Source organism: Mauremys reevesii, linkage group 7 (genome assembly GCF_016161935.1).
Source record: "Mauremys reevesii isolate NIE-2019 linkage group 7, ASM1616193v1, whole genome shotgun sequence".
NCBI classification, from domain to species: Eukaryota; Metazoa; Chordata; order Testudines; family Geoemydidae; genus Mauremys; species Mauremys reevesii.
The window spans coordinates 40399976-40421387 of record NC_052629.1 but is presented as its reverse complement, the minus strand read 5'-3'; the positions used below and the strand labels follow the sequence as shown (position 1 = coordinate 40421387).

The window sequence follows — 21412 nt, the reverse complement described above, 5'->3', positions numbered from 1 at the left end:
AAGGGTGCACATTTCCATTTTAACCAGAGCAGCAAGAAGCTTACACTACAGAAGATTACAGGCCTGGAACTACATTCACATCCTGTTTAGAGCCAAAAACATACAAGTGAGTCTGTTATAGTTTGTGCACAGAAACCTTCATCATAATCTTCAGTGGGTACCTACAATTTAACATAGCTCATATTTCCTGCGTGGTGTTAGCCCTAGGGACCTTCAGAGTGATGTGGGTAGAGGGGCAGCTGCCTTAACAGAGTAAAAATCAAGTAGGTGTTCACAAGTAGCTGAAATGGTCCATGTGGGTGATTAAAATAGATTTTAATCTGGGATATCTAACCTCAGAATGGTCCTTGCTCATCACAGTATGTTGCAATTTGTTTGGAGAGAGTAAAAAGTGCCAGGAGGTTCCAGAAAAGGATTAGTAACCAACTGATATGCTTGGAATACAGTAATGAGTCTGACTGTCCAAAAGCAAGGGAAAGTGCCGACTGTAAAAGGTCTAAAAAGAAACATACAAAAGTGGAGATTTTTTATTACTGTGGGTGCCTCTCTCCGGCCCATCCCTCTGGTTGCCTTGTCCTTGGATGCTCCTCATTCCCAGCTGCTTTCTAGAAGCATGGTCCATATCATCAGGTGTTGTCCTTCAAAATCACTATAAAGGCAGGCTTTAGTGCCACAGTCAGCTTTTGCACTGAATACAAGAGGCAGCAGACATCTCCACACCATGTTGTCAGCAACTTTCAAACTGTGCTGTGGGATCTCACAGGAGCACCTCCGAAAGATGACTGGTAAGCAGAACTCTCCTTGGTCTATAAAGCAGAGCATACAATATACTGTAAATATATTCCTCCATGTAGTGTCAACCATGGAAAAGTGTTGTCCTCTGAATAACTGGTGTGATTCTACGGGACAACCACAATAAATCTCTATGTCCTGTACAGTGGGCTCTCTCAGTCACACAGAAAATAGCATCAGTCACCACTCTATAGATAAAATATATATGTATGTATTTATATAGACAAACACTCAGAGAGACACATTTATAAACAGGCTGACGTATATAGTGCATATATTCCTGTTTTGCTATATCATGTTTAGGAAGGGTCAGATTTTAATCTGTAAATGCTGCTAATTGTTCTTTCCCTTTATGTAAAAATAATGACAAAAATGGGATCATTAATAATCAATAGATATAGGGAGGGAAAGTTGAAGACACATGAAGCTGAGGATCTGACCCATAGGATATGTTGCATTGGTAGACAACAGGTACCTTCTTCACTAGCAGACCCAACAACAAATCATTACATATTCTCATGGTCAAAAATTATGACTTGGTTCCTGAATCTATTACATTCAGAATAAACAACAATTATTAGTATCTTGGAGAGGGACAGTAGTTCCCGCTAGTGCAAAAAAATCAACTTAGAAGTATTTGGAAATCAACATTGGCATCCACTGAAATTTATCCTCAAAAATCAAATCCTTCCAAACCAAATTTTTGATGCCATGGAACAATTCATTGTGATGCCCATGAATCAGATTTCCCCCCAGCATGGTGTTTCTTGCTGCACTGTTCTGCAGAGATACCCTGGTCTATGATACAGGGATCCTCTTTGCAGCAGTCAAGTGCAGTGTATTACAGTAGGATGCAGGGAGAGGGTATGTTTTGAAGCAGATATTACTGATTTATAGCAGAGGTGCAGAACTGCAGTGAGACAGAGCTACAATGATATGCTGCAGCTCAGTGAAATATGATGTAACATCCTGGGATAAAAGTGTACTGTGCTAACCATTTTATACTGTAGCTTTCATTAATTTATTATTTGGACAGGAAAATGTTAGAGAAAACTGAAAAAGGCAAACTCCCCTCATTCCTCCACTGGAACATTTTTGACACCCAAGGTCAAATGGAAGTTATGGACTTGATGCAGGAATTACTGGATGAGTTTCTAAGGCCTGTGTTACGCAGGAGGCCAGATTATATTATCATAATGGCCTTAAATTCTAGAACTCTATACATCCAGTTCTTTTCTGCAAGCTACCAGCAGCGTAATGTCATTAGAAATTTTCACCATACCACTTAAGTGTCCCTCATTTTGAGGGATGATACTAATTTTAATCCCCAAATTACCTACATTCCACACAAATTTGATGTCCCCTTACCTTTATTGTTGAAAACTGTTTACATTAAACTAAAGTATAATGAGTACTGAGGTTATAAAAAGACCATTTACCCTAACAGAAGCAATCTCACAGCATCTGAAGTTTCCTATATGAATATTTGGTTCATGGTCCTTATTTTGGGCCATCATCACAAACTTGCCTTCACAGTTCATGAGGCCAACACACACCTTACTGAGAGGAGTCCTGCTAGATCAGTCTGAAAAATCAGAACATTTCTCGTGAAAATTTTTCTGTAAACTTTTTGCATGAAAAATTTTGAAACTCATCACTTTTCTGCTAGGTAAAAAAATTTGAAACATTTTGGTCACCTCTACAGTTCCAGGCAATTTTCTGGCAGTTCACCAGATTCTTCCCTCTCCAAACAGTTGATTGCTACTCTACCATGGCTGGAAAAGACCCCTGCCACGAGGCACGGGGGTTCTTTAATTTTATTTTCCAGCTAAAATAAACTAAAGCATAAGGCAGTGAAGTGCCTTGCCCAAAAGCCATCCACAGACATCCAGTGAATGAGTAACTCTAATTAGTGTTCTCTTTGCTCTCAGACCTTTGCCTCAATCTCCAGGCAAACGTGCCTCCGTACTGAATGTGATACATTTTAGTAGCTGTCTATGTTTGTCCCCCTGTAGGTTTGAAGAGAATGGCTCTCTCAGCTGCTGGGCATGACACAAGAGGACTCATGTCAAAAGGATCTCACTGCCTGTCTTCTACAGTTCCTGATTATATTCAGAGGATAATGTGGAAGGACCCTGGTAAGAGTTCTGTTTATCACAGATGCGTGGATGTTGCATGTCCTAAGAAATCTCCCACAGGTGGTTCCTACTGCAGCTGGCACAGCCTCTGTGTGCTACCTGCAAACTCATGGATGGATGGATGTGTATTAAAAGACTGTTCTGAATGTGGCTGATTAACCAGAGATAGTGCTATACTGAAGGGAGCACAGAATTAATGTTATTCTCATCACATGAGAGGTCTCAATACCTTGAATAATTCATAACCATCTCAATATTGGCTAGAGGCCAGAGTTTTGTACTACCCAATGGTATATTCATCCTGAGACTTGTAAGAGAGACAAAATGAACTCATCACAAAATGAAATTCAAAGACTTGTAGAAAAGGTTGAGTTCAGTCAACAGTGTTTTGTTATATCTAGACAGTGTTTTTAGGCCCATCTAATGATTACCTAAAGATTTGCAGATGAGAGCTACCTGTCCTGTTCTTTTGAATCATTGGTTGGAGAGGCAATGTGGTATATATAATGCTACTAAATAGTCCCCATCTGCATTCAGTTTCTATCACATTATTGTTGGGAACTAGTTTTAAGTGCAATTTTTTGAAAATACTTTTCAGCAAGTCAGCACATAGCTAGTACCTGCCTCCTGCAAATGGTTTTGATTTTATCAAGCCCCATCTCTTTTATACCTTGCACTTAAAAACAGTTTCTTATAATGGTAAAAACTGTGATGTAGATGTAGGTGCCAATATGTCAACACTGAGCTTTTGAGAGCCATTGTCCACGTGAGGCTGTTGTAGAAGAGGCTTATATAGGTGGTTTGATTTCAGGAAAATTTTGTTATAGTTGGTGGAATGATGCTACCTGAAGTGACTGGGCCAATCAGCATATTGGCGATAGTTTATTTGGATATTAATGCTATTGCTTAAAAAGTCACCTGTTTAAATGGTTTTCTGCTTTAAAGATATTTTATTCCGCAGTAATGATGTCATGACTAGGACTCATAGCCTTCTGACATCAATGATGGGAAAACTGATTTAAGTGGTTAGCTGGCAATGGGATGTTGCTCTGTACGTTACATTGGAGATGCCCTCCCCCCCCCCCCCCCAAGCAAAGCAAAAAAAGTTCAGGTCTGGACTGCTCCAAAGTTAGAGAAGATTCAGACCTATCTTCTTACAGGCCTGGGCCTGAGCTGAGAGGCCCATCAGTGCACACTGTAATTCCACACACAACTCCTAAAACAGCAGATCTATCACATAGCCTTATTAAAGGCCAGAGTATATAGGCAAAGTAGGGAGGCTTTGGAACATTCATGAACAAGCACTTTGCGCTTGCTCCTGTAGCGGCAGGTGAAAAACATGGCTCTGAAGTTAACTCCAGCTGGTTTTCAAACACGGAGCTTTCCTATGTGAATCAAGGAGAAGCCACCCTGCATGGGGCTTTAGGGATTCTGCAGCAGCAAGATGGCTGGCAGACAGAAACCTACCAGGTACAGTCCTTGCACTTGTTGCTTTTGTTACTCTAGTAGTCCAGTCTAGTAGTCTGAGAAAATCTTGGGGAATGGGAAAGGGCTAGATGGAATCAATCTCAATCACTTCCTCTTATTATTGTTAATAACTATCTCTAGCAATGCCCTCTCCCATAGAGCTCCTTTCAAGACTAAAAGGCCAGTGTCAAAAGAGCAACAGCAATGTGTTTATCACATTTCCACCTGTCTGTGCATGGCAAGGACTATGGGTGAATTAGTTTGAGAGGCTAGGAGGTTGTGTGGTGGGGAGAGTGGGTGTGACTGCCAGGGCACATGGTATGTGTGAAGATACCTACCTGCTTTTCTGTAACAGGAGTGCTTACAGGAAACCATTCTACATTATGGTCAGTGTAAAAGGAAACAGGTGCAACTTCTAACAGACAATTGGCTAAGCACACACACAAATACATTAAACAAATAGACAAGATGAAAAGGCTTTGAGGGGAAAACTCAGTCAATCATAGTCCCAGAGAAAGTTCAGAATGTTTATGCTACAAAATGAACAGATACCAGTTCATGGCTGTGTTCTGGTTTTTGTTATTTGTGTGTTTATATAGTAAGATCTTTACTAGGATAGTTTCCTTTAGCTAGAAAGGAAACAGCAAGCACAGAATGAACCTCTGGTGGTGAATATTTTATAAATAAATAGCAGTGACATGATTTAAATATAATGACTTTCATCTATAAAACAAATGGTGATGAAAAAGGACCAAAATCATTTATTAGAAAGGCCCATTATGTCAGTGAGCAATTCAGTGCCCTGCAGTGCATGACCTGGCAGAGAGTGTGGGCAGGTTAACTGACATTGGCCTGAGTCCTGTTGCCAGCACACCTGCTACATCACTGTGGTCAGGATTACCCTGCCAGGTGTTCTTTCATCCCAGGGAAAAGGAGAGTTGGTGCTGAGTACAGTTCTTCCCAGGCTCGGCAAAGTCTTCCGAATGGAGACAGTGCTGGACGTTCCAGTGGACCAGCTATACTATGAACTGTTTGAGAAGCTGGAGCAAATGCCTGAGTGGAATCCTACCCTTAGTCAAGTCAAGGTAAATGGAGAGATGGGTCTGGATAGTCTACAGCCTCCAGTTTCTCGACTGCTACTGACTTGCCTGCTCACAAATCTCTCCCAAAGCCTCCTGCAGTTATTTTACATTTATATAAATGCTCTCAGGACCCTTGACAGAATTGAAAACAGCCAAATTAAATACCCAAATATAGCTGAAGTGCAGCTGTGTCCTTCAGTATAACCCTCCAGCAGCAAGCCAGGCAACTCAGGAGCTCAAATCCCCTTTTCCCTCTAAGTAATTCCCCATTTATGATAGCTTCCCACTCCCCTCCATTTCCAATGCCTGGATCCAGAGCTGAAGTTTGTAGCATGGCCTGAAGGTCAGCAGGCTGGGGCTATTTCAGGCCAAGGGGAAGGGTGAATTCTGTTGCCATGGGGCCATTGTCAAGAACACCCTGCCAGCAGCCCCTCTGTGTATTGTATATGCCAGCGGGGCTTCAAGTCCAGCTCCTCTGCTGATCTCAGCTGTGACAGTATGTCACAGGGAAAGAGGCAGTCTCTCCGATAGGTGGGACATAAGCCATTTTAGGGCTTTGTAGGTCAAAACCAACACTTCAAACCTTACTTAGTAACTCACAGACAGCCAATACTGCTAGTGGAGCTCCGACAGAATATACTCGTCGTAAGATTCTCCACTTATCAACTAGACCTAGGATCACAGGAACCTATATAGGATCTTAGAAGAGAGAAATGTGTTGAATGTCAATGCCATTCCCTGAAAGGGCAGGATATAAACCCACAGACAAAACTGCACAGAAGGACTCCGGCTATTTAGAAGAGGTGGAGCCTATTACATACAACTATTGCACCTTGCTGAGAACATGGACGTGAAACTAAATGCAGTAAAAGAGCAGGTGTTAAAGTGGGTCAGGGAGTTGTGATACGCTAATATATATTTTAAGATTTACTTGAGAGTGTGAGCACTTAGGGGGGGGCGACTTTTTGTTTTGGATACCATATTCATCAAGAAAGAGGAAGTAAAACAATTCCCTTGGGCACCCTGATTGTAGGAAACTTATATTGATCATTGTCCAATATATTAGTGACTGGCCTATGAGGCCAAAGATGGAATCAGAATGGGAGGGTCATCCCCTCATTGTGTGATCAGCTGTTAGATATTTGCGTTGGGTCACAGCAAACAGTAAACTGGAATAGTTTAGTTTTTATACAGAAACAAGCTGCTGCCTTTCTGTCCCCCTGCAGACATCAGTGTGCAGAGTTTCTTTATAAGACTATCTAGTTAAGGGCCCATGAACTAATGCGTAGATAATGCGAATTAACTGAGTGAAACGAATGTATGTGCCAAGTCATTTAATGAAGTCCCTGTAAATTAAAGTTCACAAGTTAGAGATGTACAGCAGAAACCTATTGGAATGCTGACAGCTACTTGGATAATTAAACTGATTATACAAAGATCTTTGAAGGGGTCTTCAGCAATAAAATAGAGAAACACACCTTCTTTCCCCACCCCCAAAACAATAGAGGGTTGGGGTTTGAGATGGGCCTTAATAGGAGGTCAAGTACCTAAACAGAAGTAAAGAAATAATTAGTCAGAGCAGAAGCAGCATTTTCCCATTGGCTAACAACTGTAGATCTGACTATTCCTACCCTGGGATGTTTTCCCAGAAATGTTCTGTTCTTCTCAGGACCCAAGACTGCTAGTAATGCTGCTGTACTGCAGGGAGGAACACAGCACTGGGAGTGGATTTTGAGTGCATTGCAGCTTAGAATTAAGTTTCTCTGCTTTCTTTTGATTTGGCCTCTAATTCCTTCTCTCCTAAATTTAGTAACTTGTTCGTCAGAGATCAATGTTACCTCTACTGCGTTATAGCTCAAGGCACATCCCTGGCTAGCTTCTAGGCAGGCTAGTGGAGTCATACAGTATTTCCTAATCAGTACATTCTTTCTCTTTCAGCTTAGCTTCCACACTAGTATTAGAAATACTCCCCACCCTTTTAAAGGAAGCGAAGTACCTAACCCATAAACTGTTGCTAGCTAATGACATTTCTTCTTAGGTCAATAGGACTAACTACTTCTTTCAGCCCTCACAGTCTATCCTTCCTAATATTGGTTAACCCAAGTTCCTAGGGGCACATCCCCCTTATACTGTACTGGGAGGATTACTTAATTATCCCCAGCTGGTCAAGCTCCCCACCCTGCCAGTCCCTGCACTTAGCACTTGCAGCTGTGATCTTTCCTCTGCTGCGGAAGATAGTGTTAACCCCATCCCTGCCAACTCTTAGGACAGGTTGATACTTTCCCAATCATTAAGCCTATATAGGCAAGGAAGGAACAAGTTCTAAATGGGGCATGAAATCCAGCCTTTGCTACTGTATATATGCCTTGATCATAGCAGCTTTGGAAAAAGATGGGGGGATAGTTAGAACATTCCACCTCTACTACTCAAAGATCTACCAATAATACATTTAAAGGTGAGTTTCCACAGCTATGGAAAGGTGCCAGCAAGGAGAACAAGCATTTGTTTTGCAAAACCATTAGTGCCTTTAAGGGAACAAAATGGCCAGCTGGTTCAAGGGCTGTTGTCACCCCTTATGCTTGTTTGGAAGGGGACCATGTTTTCCAGACTGTTTGGTTATTGCAGTTTCCAATCCAGTAGTTTCTATTCAGTTCTTTGGTTTGTGTTCTTGCTGAAGATCCTCCAAAGAATTGGGAAGGACACCCTGTTGACTCATGAGATCACTGCTCAGCATCCTGGGAACCTCATTGGTCAAAGGGACTTTGTCAGCGTACGGCACTGCTGGAAGAAGGAGACAACTGTGTATCTGGTTGGCACTGCAACCCACTCCGAGTTCATGCCCATGCAAAAGGGGCAAGTCAGGTGAAGGCTCTGAATGTTAACAGGAATCTGTGCATGCATTATTTTGGCATGTGTGTTGTGCACTCAAGAGGTACATCTTCCCTATAGATGCTGGTGTGTGTGTGTGTGTGTGTGAGCACGAATGCACAATTTCGGTGGAATACAAATATGTTCAGCACAACACACATCTAGGGCCACACAGAAACCACTCTTCTGAACAGTTAGCACCTAGCAACTGCAAGACAGGTAAGGCATTAAATAATTGAGCGTTTACATTTTATTTTTAACAAGGCACCATTACAAGTGAAGATCCCAGCCCTCTTTTGGGCCCTTCTAGTGCACAGATGGACACTAATATCAGTCTCTAATCAGGAGAAGATCTGAAACAGAATAAGGTGCCGCTCAGGAATGTGATGTCTTCGTAGGGGGGGCAGGACTGGAATGGTAGGGTCTGATGCCGATTAGGCCTGAGGTGCATTAGACGGGATGTACAGAGTGCTATGCCTGGTTTCTAGCCTGCATCGCTGGTACACTCCATTATGTTTATGAGCACTAAATTCCCTTGCAAAGTACAGGCCTGACCCTACAATAACATCTGCACAGGAATGCCCATGTGGCCACGCAGAGACACATTAGCTGCAGGGGTCTGCCTGCACAGATGTCATGGAAGGACTGGGCAAGGAATCTAAAATGAAATGTTACTAGTGAGGTGATGCCTATTAAGATGAGAGCTGATACCTGTATACTTCAATGGTTAGACAAACTTCTTCCCCCAGGAAGAACTACCCATCTGTGGCCTTATTATTAGACCTCAATAAACATACTTTTAATCTATTTGTATTTAATTCATGCACAATTGGCTCAGTCCAGTAAGAAGGGATGTCATGGAGAGCTTGTAAGCAGGTTTCAGTGTGAGCAGATGTGCTAATCCAAACCTGAGGTGGCTGGGACTACTTTAGTGTCCAAGTCAGACGGTTCAGTCGGTCTCTCATTGGAAAGAAGCTAAATTCCTTTTTCTCCCGCAATCGTTAGGGCCGAGTCTGGGTTGAGCTGCATTGTTCTGCAACCGCTGGAGGGTGACCAACGTCAGACTCGCTTCACCTGGCTCCTGTGCATGGACCTCAAGGCAAGTTCATGCTGCCTTGCTAAGATATATGACCACTTTGCTCCTGGCACCTGTGGGAGGCAGACTTGCGGTAGGAGGAGGACTCTAAGGCAATGATCCTTTCTGAGAGCTGGGGAATAGATCGCTGTAAAATAATAGCCAGACACTAACTTCACGTTCCTTAGCATGGTGTGTCATCACATTAATACTGTTTATACTCTCAGGAGCCCCTGGGATGGGTGCATTCTCTTTTCCTTTGTTTCAGAGAAGGAACGCACAGTGCAAGCTGACACAGTAGTCCTGGGGGAATTCTGCGCTACTGCGCATGTGCAGAATGTATGTTCCTTGCAGATTTCTTTGCTTCCCCGTCAGAAAGTCATTTTTCTGCGGGGAAGCAAAGGGAAGCCACAAGAGCAGTCATGCAACCTTCCCCAGCAGTATGCTTCAGGTGCCCAGGGAAACTGGCAAAGAGATAAATCACTGTGGGGTAGGGGGCAGGACTGGGGAAGACCCGGCTGGTGGCTCCTACCTTGCACCACCATACCCAGACCCCCGTGCTGAGCCCCAACCACCTTCACCTGGACCCCCCTGCAGAGTCCCATTATCATTGCGCCCAGAACCCCCCAACAAGCCCCTGTGCATCCAGATCCCCCCACACACACCTGGATTCCCCACTGAGTCACCTGCATCCAGATTGCCCCACACTGAACCCTCTCAACCCACACCTGGATCCCCCCACACAGGGGCGGCTCTAGCGATTTCGCCGCCCCAAGCATGGCGGCATGCCACAGGGGGCGCTCTGCCGGTCGCCGGTCCTGCGGCTCTGGTGGACCTCCCACAGACGTGCCTGCGGAGGGTCTGCTGGTCCCGCGGCACCGGTAGACCTCCCGCAGGCACACCTGCGGATGCTCCACCGGAGCCGCGGGACCAGCGGACCCTCCGCAGGCACGCCTACGGGAGGTCCACCGGAGCCGCCTGCCGCCCTCCCGGCGACCAGCAGAGTGCCCCCCGTGGCATGCTGCCCCAAGCACGCGCTTGGTGTGCTGGGGCCTGGAGCCACCCCTGCCCCCACACTAAGCCCCTCCACACTTGGATCCTACCTTGCTGAGCCTGCCTGCCAGCACACACCTGGTGCACCTGGTACAGAGGGGCAGGGTCCTGGGGTGTTTCTGGGACAGGCCTGGTCCTTGCACTGTGTCAGGGTCAGGTGCAACCTCACTGCTGAGTCTGTGTCCGGGGGGAATCTGTGCGCAGAATTTTTTGTTTTTTTTGGCACAGAACGCCCTCAATAGTAAGGGATGTGCCGTGTGGGCATGATTCACCCCTGTGCTGACACTGGGGCAGGGATGAAGAGGAGGCATCTTGCACCGTCATTATTCAGACTAGCTTTAATTGCCCGGCCACAGGATAACCTCAGGTCTCTGTCCTTGTCTCCTCTAGTCCAACCTTCTATGAACCCCAACCCCAGGGCTACTGCAGTGGAGGCACAAAGCTGACACAGCCGGTTCTGCACCTGCAAAGTGTCCCCCTCCCTCCGATCCACATGCCCCCCACCCCCACACTGGGGGTGCATTCCCCAGGATGGACTCCAAGCTGCCAGACTCCTGAATTTGCACCTACATGGATGGAGCCCTCTCTCCAAAACTGAGCTGACACTGGCAGATTCGTTGCACTGACATCTTGAGCCCTGCTTATTTAAAGATGTTTTGCTTTTTTAAGGGATGGATCCCCAAGTCCATTATCAACCGTGTCCTACCTCAGTCTCAAGTGGACTTTATCAGACACCTACGTCGGCACCTTTCCACTACAGCACACCCCTGAGCTTCTGGGAGGATAGTCTCTCACAGCACAAGGCTGCCATAAAGGGAGGAGGAGGAGGATGCAGGAAACAAGCGCTAGGCCTGTGCCTTTCATGTTTACTTAAATGCTGCTACAGCCAAGGTGGCATTACAACTGGAGAGCAGCTGAAAAGCAAAATTCTGATCCTGGCATGAAACACCCCAAAGCTTGGAGGGTGTTCAGCTGTGGCACATGGGCTGCACCCATTGTAGGGCTAGGGCCTATAGGGATGGTTTGGGCTTCTCTCTACTTACGTCTTTCTCCACCACTTTTCTGCCCAGAGCTGAACTGGGCAGTGACCCCAGCAACATACAAGTTGTGTTCCAGGTAGCTTGTAACACTAACAGGAGCTCAGTTAGTGGGCTGCTGTGCTGTGTTCGGAAGTGAGCGGATGACACTGAAATAATCTCTGCTCATTAGCACTTCTTTAGCTCAAATGACAAGGCACTTGCCTAGAGAGCCTAAGGATTACCCCTAACTGAGCTCACCACTTCCTGCACTAGAACAGTAATATGGTGTCTGGCTCCCTCTAGTGGTATGTCACCTCCTACCAGAGGACCTACAAGGTATTTCATACTTTTTCATATTGACTTCTGTTTGACATTTATGAAGCAGAGTTTCTTTCTCTGCTTTAGTCTGTTGTCAGTTTCATCTGACATTGAAAACTTGGGTGCTGTTGTTTGGCTTGAAGTGGTCAGTCACCTTTTCTTTAGAAAGTCTAAACTGTTTTATTTTTCTCTAATTTGATGGTACTGGATATAAAGAGGGACGCTTCAGTCCCCAGAGCCCTAGGCCCTGTCTTGACTGGCAGAAAGGGTGTGTTTTTCAAACATGTTAGCCGGTGTCTTGATGGAGCTTTCCAGTCTTATTAAGCTAACGCATTTGAAGCCATGTTGGCAGGCTGTGCGTTAGCCAAGGATGTAGCCTAGGTTAAAACAGGGCCAGGTAACATGGCTTCGAATGGTTGAGCCTAGGTCTTGGTGGGGCTCTCCAAACATGCTAAGCCACGTTGAATGAGGTAACACGCTTTTTGTCCATCAAGGCAGAGCCCTGACAATTAAACTATACAGAGAACAGGGATGGAATTGCAGTGAGTTACGAATACACTTGGATTCCATCCAGGGATTCCAGTAACATTCTAATCTGTGAGTAGAGGTCATGATCTGGCCATGAGATGGGATTTCCTGGTGGTTGCATTGCTACACATTTACAACTAGGATAAACCACACTTACTACTCCAAATTTGTAGCTTAAAACCACTGGGAGCAATTTCTCTGGCCCTTTAACCAGCATGGCCTTCTTAAAAATGGGATGTTTGTTTGAATGAATCCATCCCCATTTTGCTCACCGAACAGATGGCCGCATGTCTCACTGCACAGAAACTATGAAACATAATTAAAACCAAACACTGCAATAGTGGGTCAGACTGCATGAACCAAGCAGGCTCATCTGGTTTTTATGAAATGTAGTTATTGCAGCCGTTTCAGTGTGCTTGCTAATTTATAAGTGCATATGTTTGTGTGTTTCTTGGGCCACTCTCATTTACTGAATAGAAACACTGCCAAAATGTCTCTAAGATTTCATGGGACCCAGCCAGGTGTGTGTCTGTATGGGATTTGTTGAAGTTAAATAAAGAAATGAAATACTGTTCTTTGTAAAGCGTGAATTAACTGATACTGCCTCTGATTTATACCCCAGCCAGAGAGGTGGACTGGAGGTGGGGAAAGGGTTATTGAACACAGTCCCCTAATGATAGAAATATGGACAAAGCTCATTCTTTGGATGTTACACTCCACTAATCCAGACTCAGTAGTACTGCATACTCACTTTAAACAGGTGCAAGGCAGTGAAGATGAGGCCCATGCAAGGACCTCAAAGTGCTGTACAAACTAGTGCAATGGGCTTCTGCACTTGGCATTTTACTTCATCTAATGATGGGACTTTTCCCATCACTTTTATAATCTTCCTCCCCATATCCTGAACCCAGAATGAAATCTACTTCCTGCCCATTCCTCCCCTCTTGCATAACATGCAGAGAGATACAATCTGGGACTACTGCCCAGGACCCCTGCTACTGCTCAACCCACTTCTCAATAACCACACACAGGTTGCATTATTCACATGGTATATTTCCCCCACTGCCCTCAAAAATAAACCAACAGAAAAAGGTGAGGGCATTGAATGGATTTTTTACATTAAGAGTTTCAAAAAAAAAAAAAAAACCCAACAACAACAAAATTAATAAATATTAAAAAGCTCTGAATCTTATATGTACAAAACTTTATACATCATAACACTGGACAAGTTTACATCACAGGAATGATTTGACGTGTTCATCGGCCAAGGAGGAGATAGGAAACCACCCCAAGTCCCAGCTCCACTCACCCTGTTAGGTATCGGCTGCAACATACAATCTTCTTGTGGGTGGGAATGGCAGAGGTGGGAGGAGACAAATTTCATTACTGCGGGATGGAGAGATTGGTGATGTGACTTGCCCCATACACATAGTGTCATTAGCTGGTGTAACACTGGTACATCCCTGTGCAAGACCTTAAACTGCACCTCCTTCATATACATTTGAGTCTCACTGTTGTGCCCAGCTCTGGTGGTGACTAGTGTTTTCTCTGATTTGCAAACCAGGTATGTATTAGGACCTCACCAACATCAAACAAATGCCCAACTCGCTACAGATCAGTCTACACTAAGCAAGAAAACCATTTTAGGGACATCAATTGCATCAACTGGTTTGTTGTGTTGCTTGTCCTCGCAACATCAATACTTTTGCAGAACTCTCTTGCTACCTCCACACACAGTCTTACAACCACTGTTGTACCAGTGGGTTCCAGGTTCCTTGAAGCACCATCCTATAGTGCTCTATCATGTTGCAGGGAGTGAGGGCTTTGGGGTAATTTCCAAATCTGACACACTGCACTGTGGGACATAGGCGGCAGAAATGGGTGTGCTGGTGTAGCTGCTAAGCCTGTAGGTACAAACTACTCATTCAGCCAGTCCTGAGACAACTTGCCCCCAGATGCTGCAATAGAAAAGTCGTACAACACCTAGGACAGCTGTTGTGTGTGAAGTGCAAGGCCCTGCACATGTGCTGCTTTCTGGAGACATCCCAAGCAATGATTGTTGGCAATCGGTTTTTAATGCTTGATGTAAACAGGTTTTGGGGGGGCGCAAAGAGCAAATGTGTTGAACCCGCTTAAGGGAAAAATTTTGCTTCACGGGGAAAAAGCTGAAAAACTGCCTATGTTCATCTTAATCCCAACATGGTATTGAGTTGCCACAGAACTAGCAGGAGAGATGCATGTTACCATATCCACCAGGGAACAGTTCCCTCCTCTCAGCTTTTCCCTGTGGATTCAAAGTAAATGTCGTAGCAGATGTGGCCTACAAGTCACTAGTTCACGTTACGACTTTGGAGCTGATGCAGTGAGTCATCACAATTATGTACTATGTTCTAGTGCATAATTTATATTAAGTATGTGCTATGTTTATATAACGTGTCAAACCCGAGCCCTGAAATCAGGGCTCAGTTTGACTCCACATGTGACAGGTTTCCAGACCTTAGCCATGCTGGTGCACTGGGAGTAGTTGTTGGTGAGATGGCAAATGGTTCCTACCCCACCCCAAACTCTTCAGAGGCTGGTGCTGAAGTGGAGCTGCTGGTATTCTGGCACTCAAACCTGCTCACAATACTGATCAGGGATGACCACTGGCTACAGACGGTAATTGTGGAGGATGATGTGGTATTTCCTAACCCGTTCCTCCCAGTGGGTGTTGCCATCAAGGTAATGTACCTTGGTGGGAGCTGTAAGCTTCAGGTGAGAGTCTTAGAAAATAATGCTCTTTAAAGAGTAAACAACACACAAAATGAAGCATTATCTTTGGCATAATAAACAAACATTGACACTCAAGCACTCCCTTAAAAAGTTCATAATGATATTTCAATCAGAGGGACAAGCCACTAATGTTGTGTGCAGTTTGCAGTAAGAAGTCGTCTAAGGGCCAGATTCTGATTTGTTACACCCATGTAAATCTGGAGTAACTATTAAAATCAATGAGGTTATTCCAGATTTACATTGGTGAAGCTCTTGCCAGAATTGGGCCCAAGGTCTGCAGTAAACCTATGAAAGGCTCCATGATGGTTCCGGAAACCTGCATGCCTCTATCACAGACATCCTGTTACTGCGTTTCCTTACATGTGTTGTTAGTTTTAGGAATGCTTGTTTGTTACATATTGGTAAGGGGTCTGCAATGGTCTGACATGAAATTGCACTAGCTACCTGGATTAAATGAACCTTTGTAAGCCAATCAGGTTTCCGCTTTCACTAAACCCGTTTTATATACCAGTATATCTCAGGGCTGGGAAAGTGTCTCTGAGGGACAATGGGTCACAAGCAGTTTGCATTCAGGGATTGGTTGATCTGATCTCCAACAGCTTCAAATTCCCTTCAACAGAAACTAACCAGCTGCAACAGACCAGCCCAAACCATGTGGGCAGCCCAGCTATCCCTCCTCGTCTCAGATTCCGAGAGATGGTTCCCTACCCATCTTGTCAGCCACATGTGAGGGTGCAGAGAGTCACTACCAATGCATCCGACAAAGTGGGTATTCACCCACGAAAGCTCATGCTCCAATATGTTTGTTAGTCTATAAGGTGCCACAGAACTCTTTGCCGCTACTACCAACCCAGATACTCAGCATTTTTTGCCCTTGGCTAAAATGTCACAGCAAGCCTTCCAGTGCAGAAGGTAAAAAACAGAAAATGGAAGAGGTAGTAAAGAAAGAACGAACCATTTTTCACTACTTCCCATTCCTGCCAAAAGGCTCCAAAGGATTTCATTAGTTTAACAAATTATTGGGGTTTTTTGAGCATTTCTACCCCTTTTGTCACTTTGGTGTATATACACTTCATTCATACTATAGAGCCCTTCTTCTTGCAAACAAATCATTTAAAATTAAAGCTTTAAAAGCATTAACCAACAATATATGCATATGGACTGGATTACACCTTGTTATGGGTTAAGTTAAAACCTCACTGAAACTGACATATGAATGTGACTTCCACTTAAAATAGCTGTGAGACATTTAAGGGATCACACTTAAAACAAGGCCTAACAGAGCCCACCCAGGAGTTTTGGATCGTGTAGGTGGAGGGGTGAGTTGGAGGAGAAGGGGAGAACACACAGAAACTGAAGACAGACAAGAACAGAGAGGCACGCAAAAAAAGCAAGAAAGCCAAGCAATAGCCTGTGAGCACAGTGTGACCCCGGACAAAGCTAGTGGGAAAAAGCTTTCGGACCTGTTGGCTAAAGAGGCTTGGGGCAGTAAGCTAAGGAAATGCTCCTTTTGCTCTCGATTCCTCCTGCAATCAGAGAAACAGGGTTTTGCACATTCCTTGTAAATAAACAAGATTGCAGCAAAGACTATACCAGACTCTATCAATTGTTACTTCCAGCTGGAACATCCCAAGGCCCTGAAATTTGACTAGCTGCTCGGGTCAAGAAGGGGCAACAAGATGTTTCTCTTTACAGCACCTGTTTGAGGCAAGTGAGCGTCCTGGTCTCTGACACAAGAGGAAGATTATCTAGGACCCACCCCTTCAGGATGCTGGGCACCTCCTACAAAGGGCTGGACTTCTTCAGCAGCCAAGTCAAGACGAGGTCTGGACTCAGTCCTTCACACGAGGCATGAGGTGGATCTGACTCTTACTGAGCTCTGAACACTCCTTAACTCCATCAGGCTTGCAGTCTAGAGACTGAGGGCATGCTGCAAATCAGCTGACCCACATTCTTTCCTGCACCAGTGACAACTACAGGGGTGCAATCCTGCTCCCACTGAAGACAGCAGGGAATTTTGCCACTGATTTCAGTGGGAGCAAAAACAAGCCCACTGTAAGCACAAATGTCAGAAAAATGTGAGAACGGATTTGCAGCCGGACTCATGTCTCAACATCTGGCTGCCAAGCCAGGCCTGGCCTTCAAACCCACCTACTATTCCAGCAAATTTGCCTACCTTATTCTCATTTGCAATGATCCCTCACCTGCCTTTGCCCAAACTGTTGTCTTGTCTTATTTGTGTCCATCTTGTCCAGATTAGGCCTGGCTCCTGCAAAGCACCGAACGCCAGCTGCAATCTTCTGAGAGCCCTCAACTCCCACTGAAGTCAGCCCTCTCAGGAGATGTTCAGCACCTTGCTTGACTGGGTTTAATCCTGCTTGTGGGAGTTTTGCCATTGACTTCAGTGGGAGCAGGAACAGAGTCAGACTAGATGGGTATGTCCACACTGCAATTAAACACCAGTGGCTGGCCCGTTTCAGCTGACTGGGGCTCACAGGGCTCAGGCCACAGGGCTGTTTAACTGCAGTGTAGATGTTTATGCTTGGGCTGGAACCCGGGCTCTGGGACCCTCTCCACTCACGGGGTCTCAGCAGGAATCAAAACAGCACCTTACAGAACAGTTTTAGAGGACAAGCACATACTCCCACAGCCAAAATTTCAAATGAAGAGACGTGCACTGTCGGATCCACACGTCGCTAACCAAACTGTTCTATGCAGGGGATGCTCTCCTCGGGACCTTCAGGGCAACATACTTCTTTCACAAACACAGGAATTTGCAACATATTTATGTACTGAATTCCCTCGTTCTCTCTGCAGGTAATGCCACACTTCTTCCCCCACTTCTCCTCTTTCTCTGGTGACTGACCTTGCCATTGCCTCACTAGGTAGAGCCTCCAGACACAAACACCCGCTGCCAGCCTTGAAAGGACACCCTACGCAGCTGGAGACAGGTTGTGAGCACAGTGAAATCCAATGACACCCCCCCCCAACGAAGCCAAACACCCCTGCCATGTACCATCCCTCTCCCAGTTGGGTCAGGATACTGACAGCTCCTCTCCTGACCCCGCTTTTGAAACTGGGTCTCCCCATCCACACATATAGAGTACAAGTCCATCTGGCCTGCTGTTCCCATGCCCCCTTGCTCTGCTCTTCGCTGAGGTTAAGAGTAGAAAATCTATTTGCAGCACCATTTCCAACAGGATTTCAGAATCCACTGTGATCCTTGCCACGTGGATAACAGCAGCAGGTGAGTGAGGACTGAGCTGAGGGTCAAAGGTCCTTTTGGTTGAGTTTTGTTTTATTGCTTGAAAAATCTCTTTGTAGCACCTTGGAAGGAAATGCCCAATTGATTCAAGCCACTCTCTGAGGTAACCAGGCATGGTCTACACAAGCTGTGCGCGCTCCGCCACTGTTGGGGGTTCATTTGCAATCCAGCGGCCAGTGCTGCTTCTTCCTTTTGTTTCTTCCTTTGATTTGATCTTTTTTCATTATTCCAATAAAGAATTAAAAAGTGCCACTGCTGAAAAGTCATAAAAATGAAGCCGTTTTTTCGGTAGCCTTCTGTTTGGTTTTTAAATCTGTGTCTCATCCGTTTCCGAAAGTGGCTCGGAAACTTGGCTGCTCTGCCCATGTAAACCGTCAACAAGAGAGACATTGGGAAAATGTTTCATGTCACAACAGGGGAGGAGGTCCTGAGACTGTTCCCCAGCTGCTCGGATCCCGTACTATGCCTTCTCCGTCGTGCTACGCCCTGGGAAGGGACAGAGGAATCGCTTTCGCTGTTTACACCGGCAGGTTTGTTCAAGGCAGGAGAAAACCATTGAAAGGCAGTGCTGCCCCAGAGTTCCCCAGAACTCTGCCCTGCTGCAGCATGCCGGCTAGGAGGTAGTAGTCTTGAAGTGTCAACTTTTGAAGTCTCATCGACTGGAGTGCCCCGAGATTGGGTCGCAGCATTAGCCCAAGAGGTTCCATGGGCAGCTGAACCTTCCGTGCTGGGCAGCTGAGCATGAGCAGCTTGGGATGCATCTGTCTCTTTGGCAGCTGTGCTTTGTATCCTGTGTGGGCGGTGCCGGGCAGTGGGATGAAAGGGCAGGGGTGTGACTGGGCTGGGAAAGAAAGCACCAGTCTCTGAAGCACCTTGTTCTACACCGGGCGGCACGCTGGTGGTGGAGACCTTTTTGCCACAGGACTCACAACAGAGTTTGTTGTAGCCAGGGATGGAGCAATAGCGAGCCAGAACTTCCATCTGGCAGAATATGGACTTGTCCCCAAGGCAAGGCTCTTCTGTGACAAAGACATTTATAAAGAAGCTAGTGAGTATAACCAGGACGTACAATAATAATGTGCACAAAATACGATCCAAAATCACTGCATACATGGGTTTAAAATTATCCCATAAAGCTGCTGTCAGAGTAAAATGCCATATTACACTTGGTGTTACATCATGTTTAGCATTGGTCAAATTTCAAATTCAAGGCTTGATTTAAGCATTGAAAACTGTGAATTCTCCTGTGACCCTCTCTGAATCTGTACGTCTTGACTTTCTGGTTTCAGGCATGTTGGAAGCACTCAGCTCCTCAAAGGAAAGGTGGAACAGAAGTACCAAAATATTAATTATTAATTATTATTATTAGATAAACTGTTCATACCAAAGGTACAGCTTGCTTCTCTGCAGTATTTTGGTACTCCCACTTCCTAACAAAATCAAGACATGCACAGATGCACAGATGTTTTCTTAAATGAACCAAAATGGTGAAATGTTTGGCTGAGGGGATTAGCAATAGGATGTAGGACCTTTCACCTTTAGGAGACCAGTTCAAATAAGGCCGGCATTTTAGAGGGAGTTTACAGACTCCAGATGCAGCCTTATAAACATTGCTACAATTGTCACTACAAACCAACATAACCGAATAACTCCGTTGTTTTGATTTTACTAGATGACGTTAGCGTTGAGTGGTAGGTGCTGGAGTCACATTGCTGCTGAAGACATCCACCCACCCACAGGACAGAAGAAGTAAAATCAACAGCAGTGGAAGTTCCTCCATGCCAATAGGCCTCAATGCTGCTGAGGAAGAATCATCTTTAAGGATGAGACGCTAATTAAAGACTCCAGGCTCATTTAGGGCCTGATGCAAAGCCCAGTGAAATCATTGGAAGGCATTCCAATGGCTTTGGATCAGACCCTTAATCCTTCTCATGTCTACTTCTTTGGAGGCCTGATACAGCAAGGTACCTAAGAACATGCATAATTTTTAGCATACATCCCATTGACTTGAATGGAATTACTCTGTATGCATGTGTTAAAATGCCTTGCTGAACTGAGGCCTGGGGCAGGGACTTTGTCTTCCTCACATCTAGACAAGAATCTAGCATACTTTTGGCAGTAGCAGATAAAAATGACAAGAAAGTCATTTGTTAGAATCATGTTATGATGTTGACATTTGCCCACTAACAGAATGGGACTATCAGCTTAATCCAGAGAGGCCATCAAATGATAACAACTTCCTGTCACTACCTCCTTATGTCAGATTTGAAATAACTTAAAAGTTACAAATTCCCTGTCCATGTATCTATTGGGTTTCTGGGAAACAGGGCGGGCGGAAGCCTGCCCCATGCTAACGGATCCCCCCCTCAGCCTAAGGGGAGGATCTACAGGACCTCAGAAACCCACTAATTGTAGCTATCCAGTTTCCTAACACAACCCAAGAACTCTAAGATTAGGAAAAGGCCATCTGACCCAACGTGTCACTGCTCTTTGTACCACCACAAAAATAATGACATTAAAAATAATGACAATATTTACAAGGGAATTCACTTGCCAAAAAATATTGGGGTTTGTGCGTGTGTGTGTGTAAGGAATTACCTTACAAGTGGAGAACCAATGTTGAAGGCCATTGGAAATTGGCCTTCAACACTGGTTCTTCACTTGTAACATAACTCCCTTCTCTTCATGTGCCAATATATATTTATGCCTGTATCTGTAATTTTCACTCCATGCATCTGAAGAAGCGGGTTCTTTACCCACCAAACCTTATGCCCAAATAAATCTGTTAGTCTTTAAGGTGCCACCAGACTCCTCCTTGTTTTTGTGGATACAGACTAACAGGGCTACCCCACTGATACAACGAAAATCCTTGCAACTGTATATCAAGGGCCACTAGATGGCACCCTAATTTCAGGGTTAGATGCAAAAGTGAAACCTCAGTGACCTGTTTAATTGTCAAGGGAAAGACTCAGAAGAGAGTTTGGGTCATTCTCCAACTGCAAAACCCACAGAAGGGAGCAGGGAGGATGGCAGGG

The 21412-nt window shown here is 45.0% G+C and overlaps 2 protein-coding genes across 3 annotated transcripts in view; one reads left to right on the top strand and one right to left on the bottom strand.

Annotated features, from left to right (window-relative positions):
• The first annotated feature begins 778 nt into the window (after positions 1-778).
• Positions 779-12911, top strand: LOC120409493 (steroidogenic acute regulatory protein, mitochondrial-like). Its single transcript, XM_039547696.1, has 7 exons — positions 779-785; positions 2808-2930; positions 4255-4400; positions 5324-5482; positions 8157-8341; positions 9353-9446; positions 11145-12911. The coding sequence occupies exons 1-7, from the start codon at positions 779-781 to the stop codon at positions 11244-11246; spliced, it is 816 nt and encodes a 271-aa protein (XP_039403630.1). The 3' UTR covers positions 11247-12911.
• A 530-nt stretch (positions 12912-13441) lies between these two features.
• The window catches only part of ADAMTS14 (ADAM metallopeptidase with thrombospondin type 1 motif 14), a 106778-nt gene continuing 98807 nt past the window's right edge, over positions 13442-21412 (bottom strand). For both annotated transcript variants that reach the window (XM_039482173.1, XM_039482174.1), the window contains one exon: positions 13442-19396. In XM_039482173.1, coding sequence (XP_039338107.1) covers positions 18780-19396 — 617 coding nt within the window. In that variant the 3' untranslated portion in view covers positions 13442-18779. The remainder of the gene's footprint in view (positions 19397-21412) is intronic.

Bases quoted from the DNA above. Each gene is read 5' to 3' on its own strand.
- LOC120409493 (XM_039547696.1), top strand. The intron at 4,401-5,323 runs GTACAGTCCTTG...CTTTCATCCCAG, and splicing joins GGCAGACAGAAACCTACCAG to GGAAAAGGAGAGTTGGTGCT. The intron at 9,447-11,144 runs GCAAGTTCATGC...TGCTTTTTTAAG, and splicing joins TCCTGTGCATGGACCTCAAG to GGATGGATCCCCAAGTCCAT.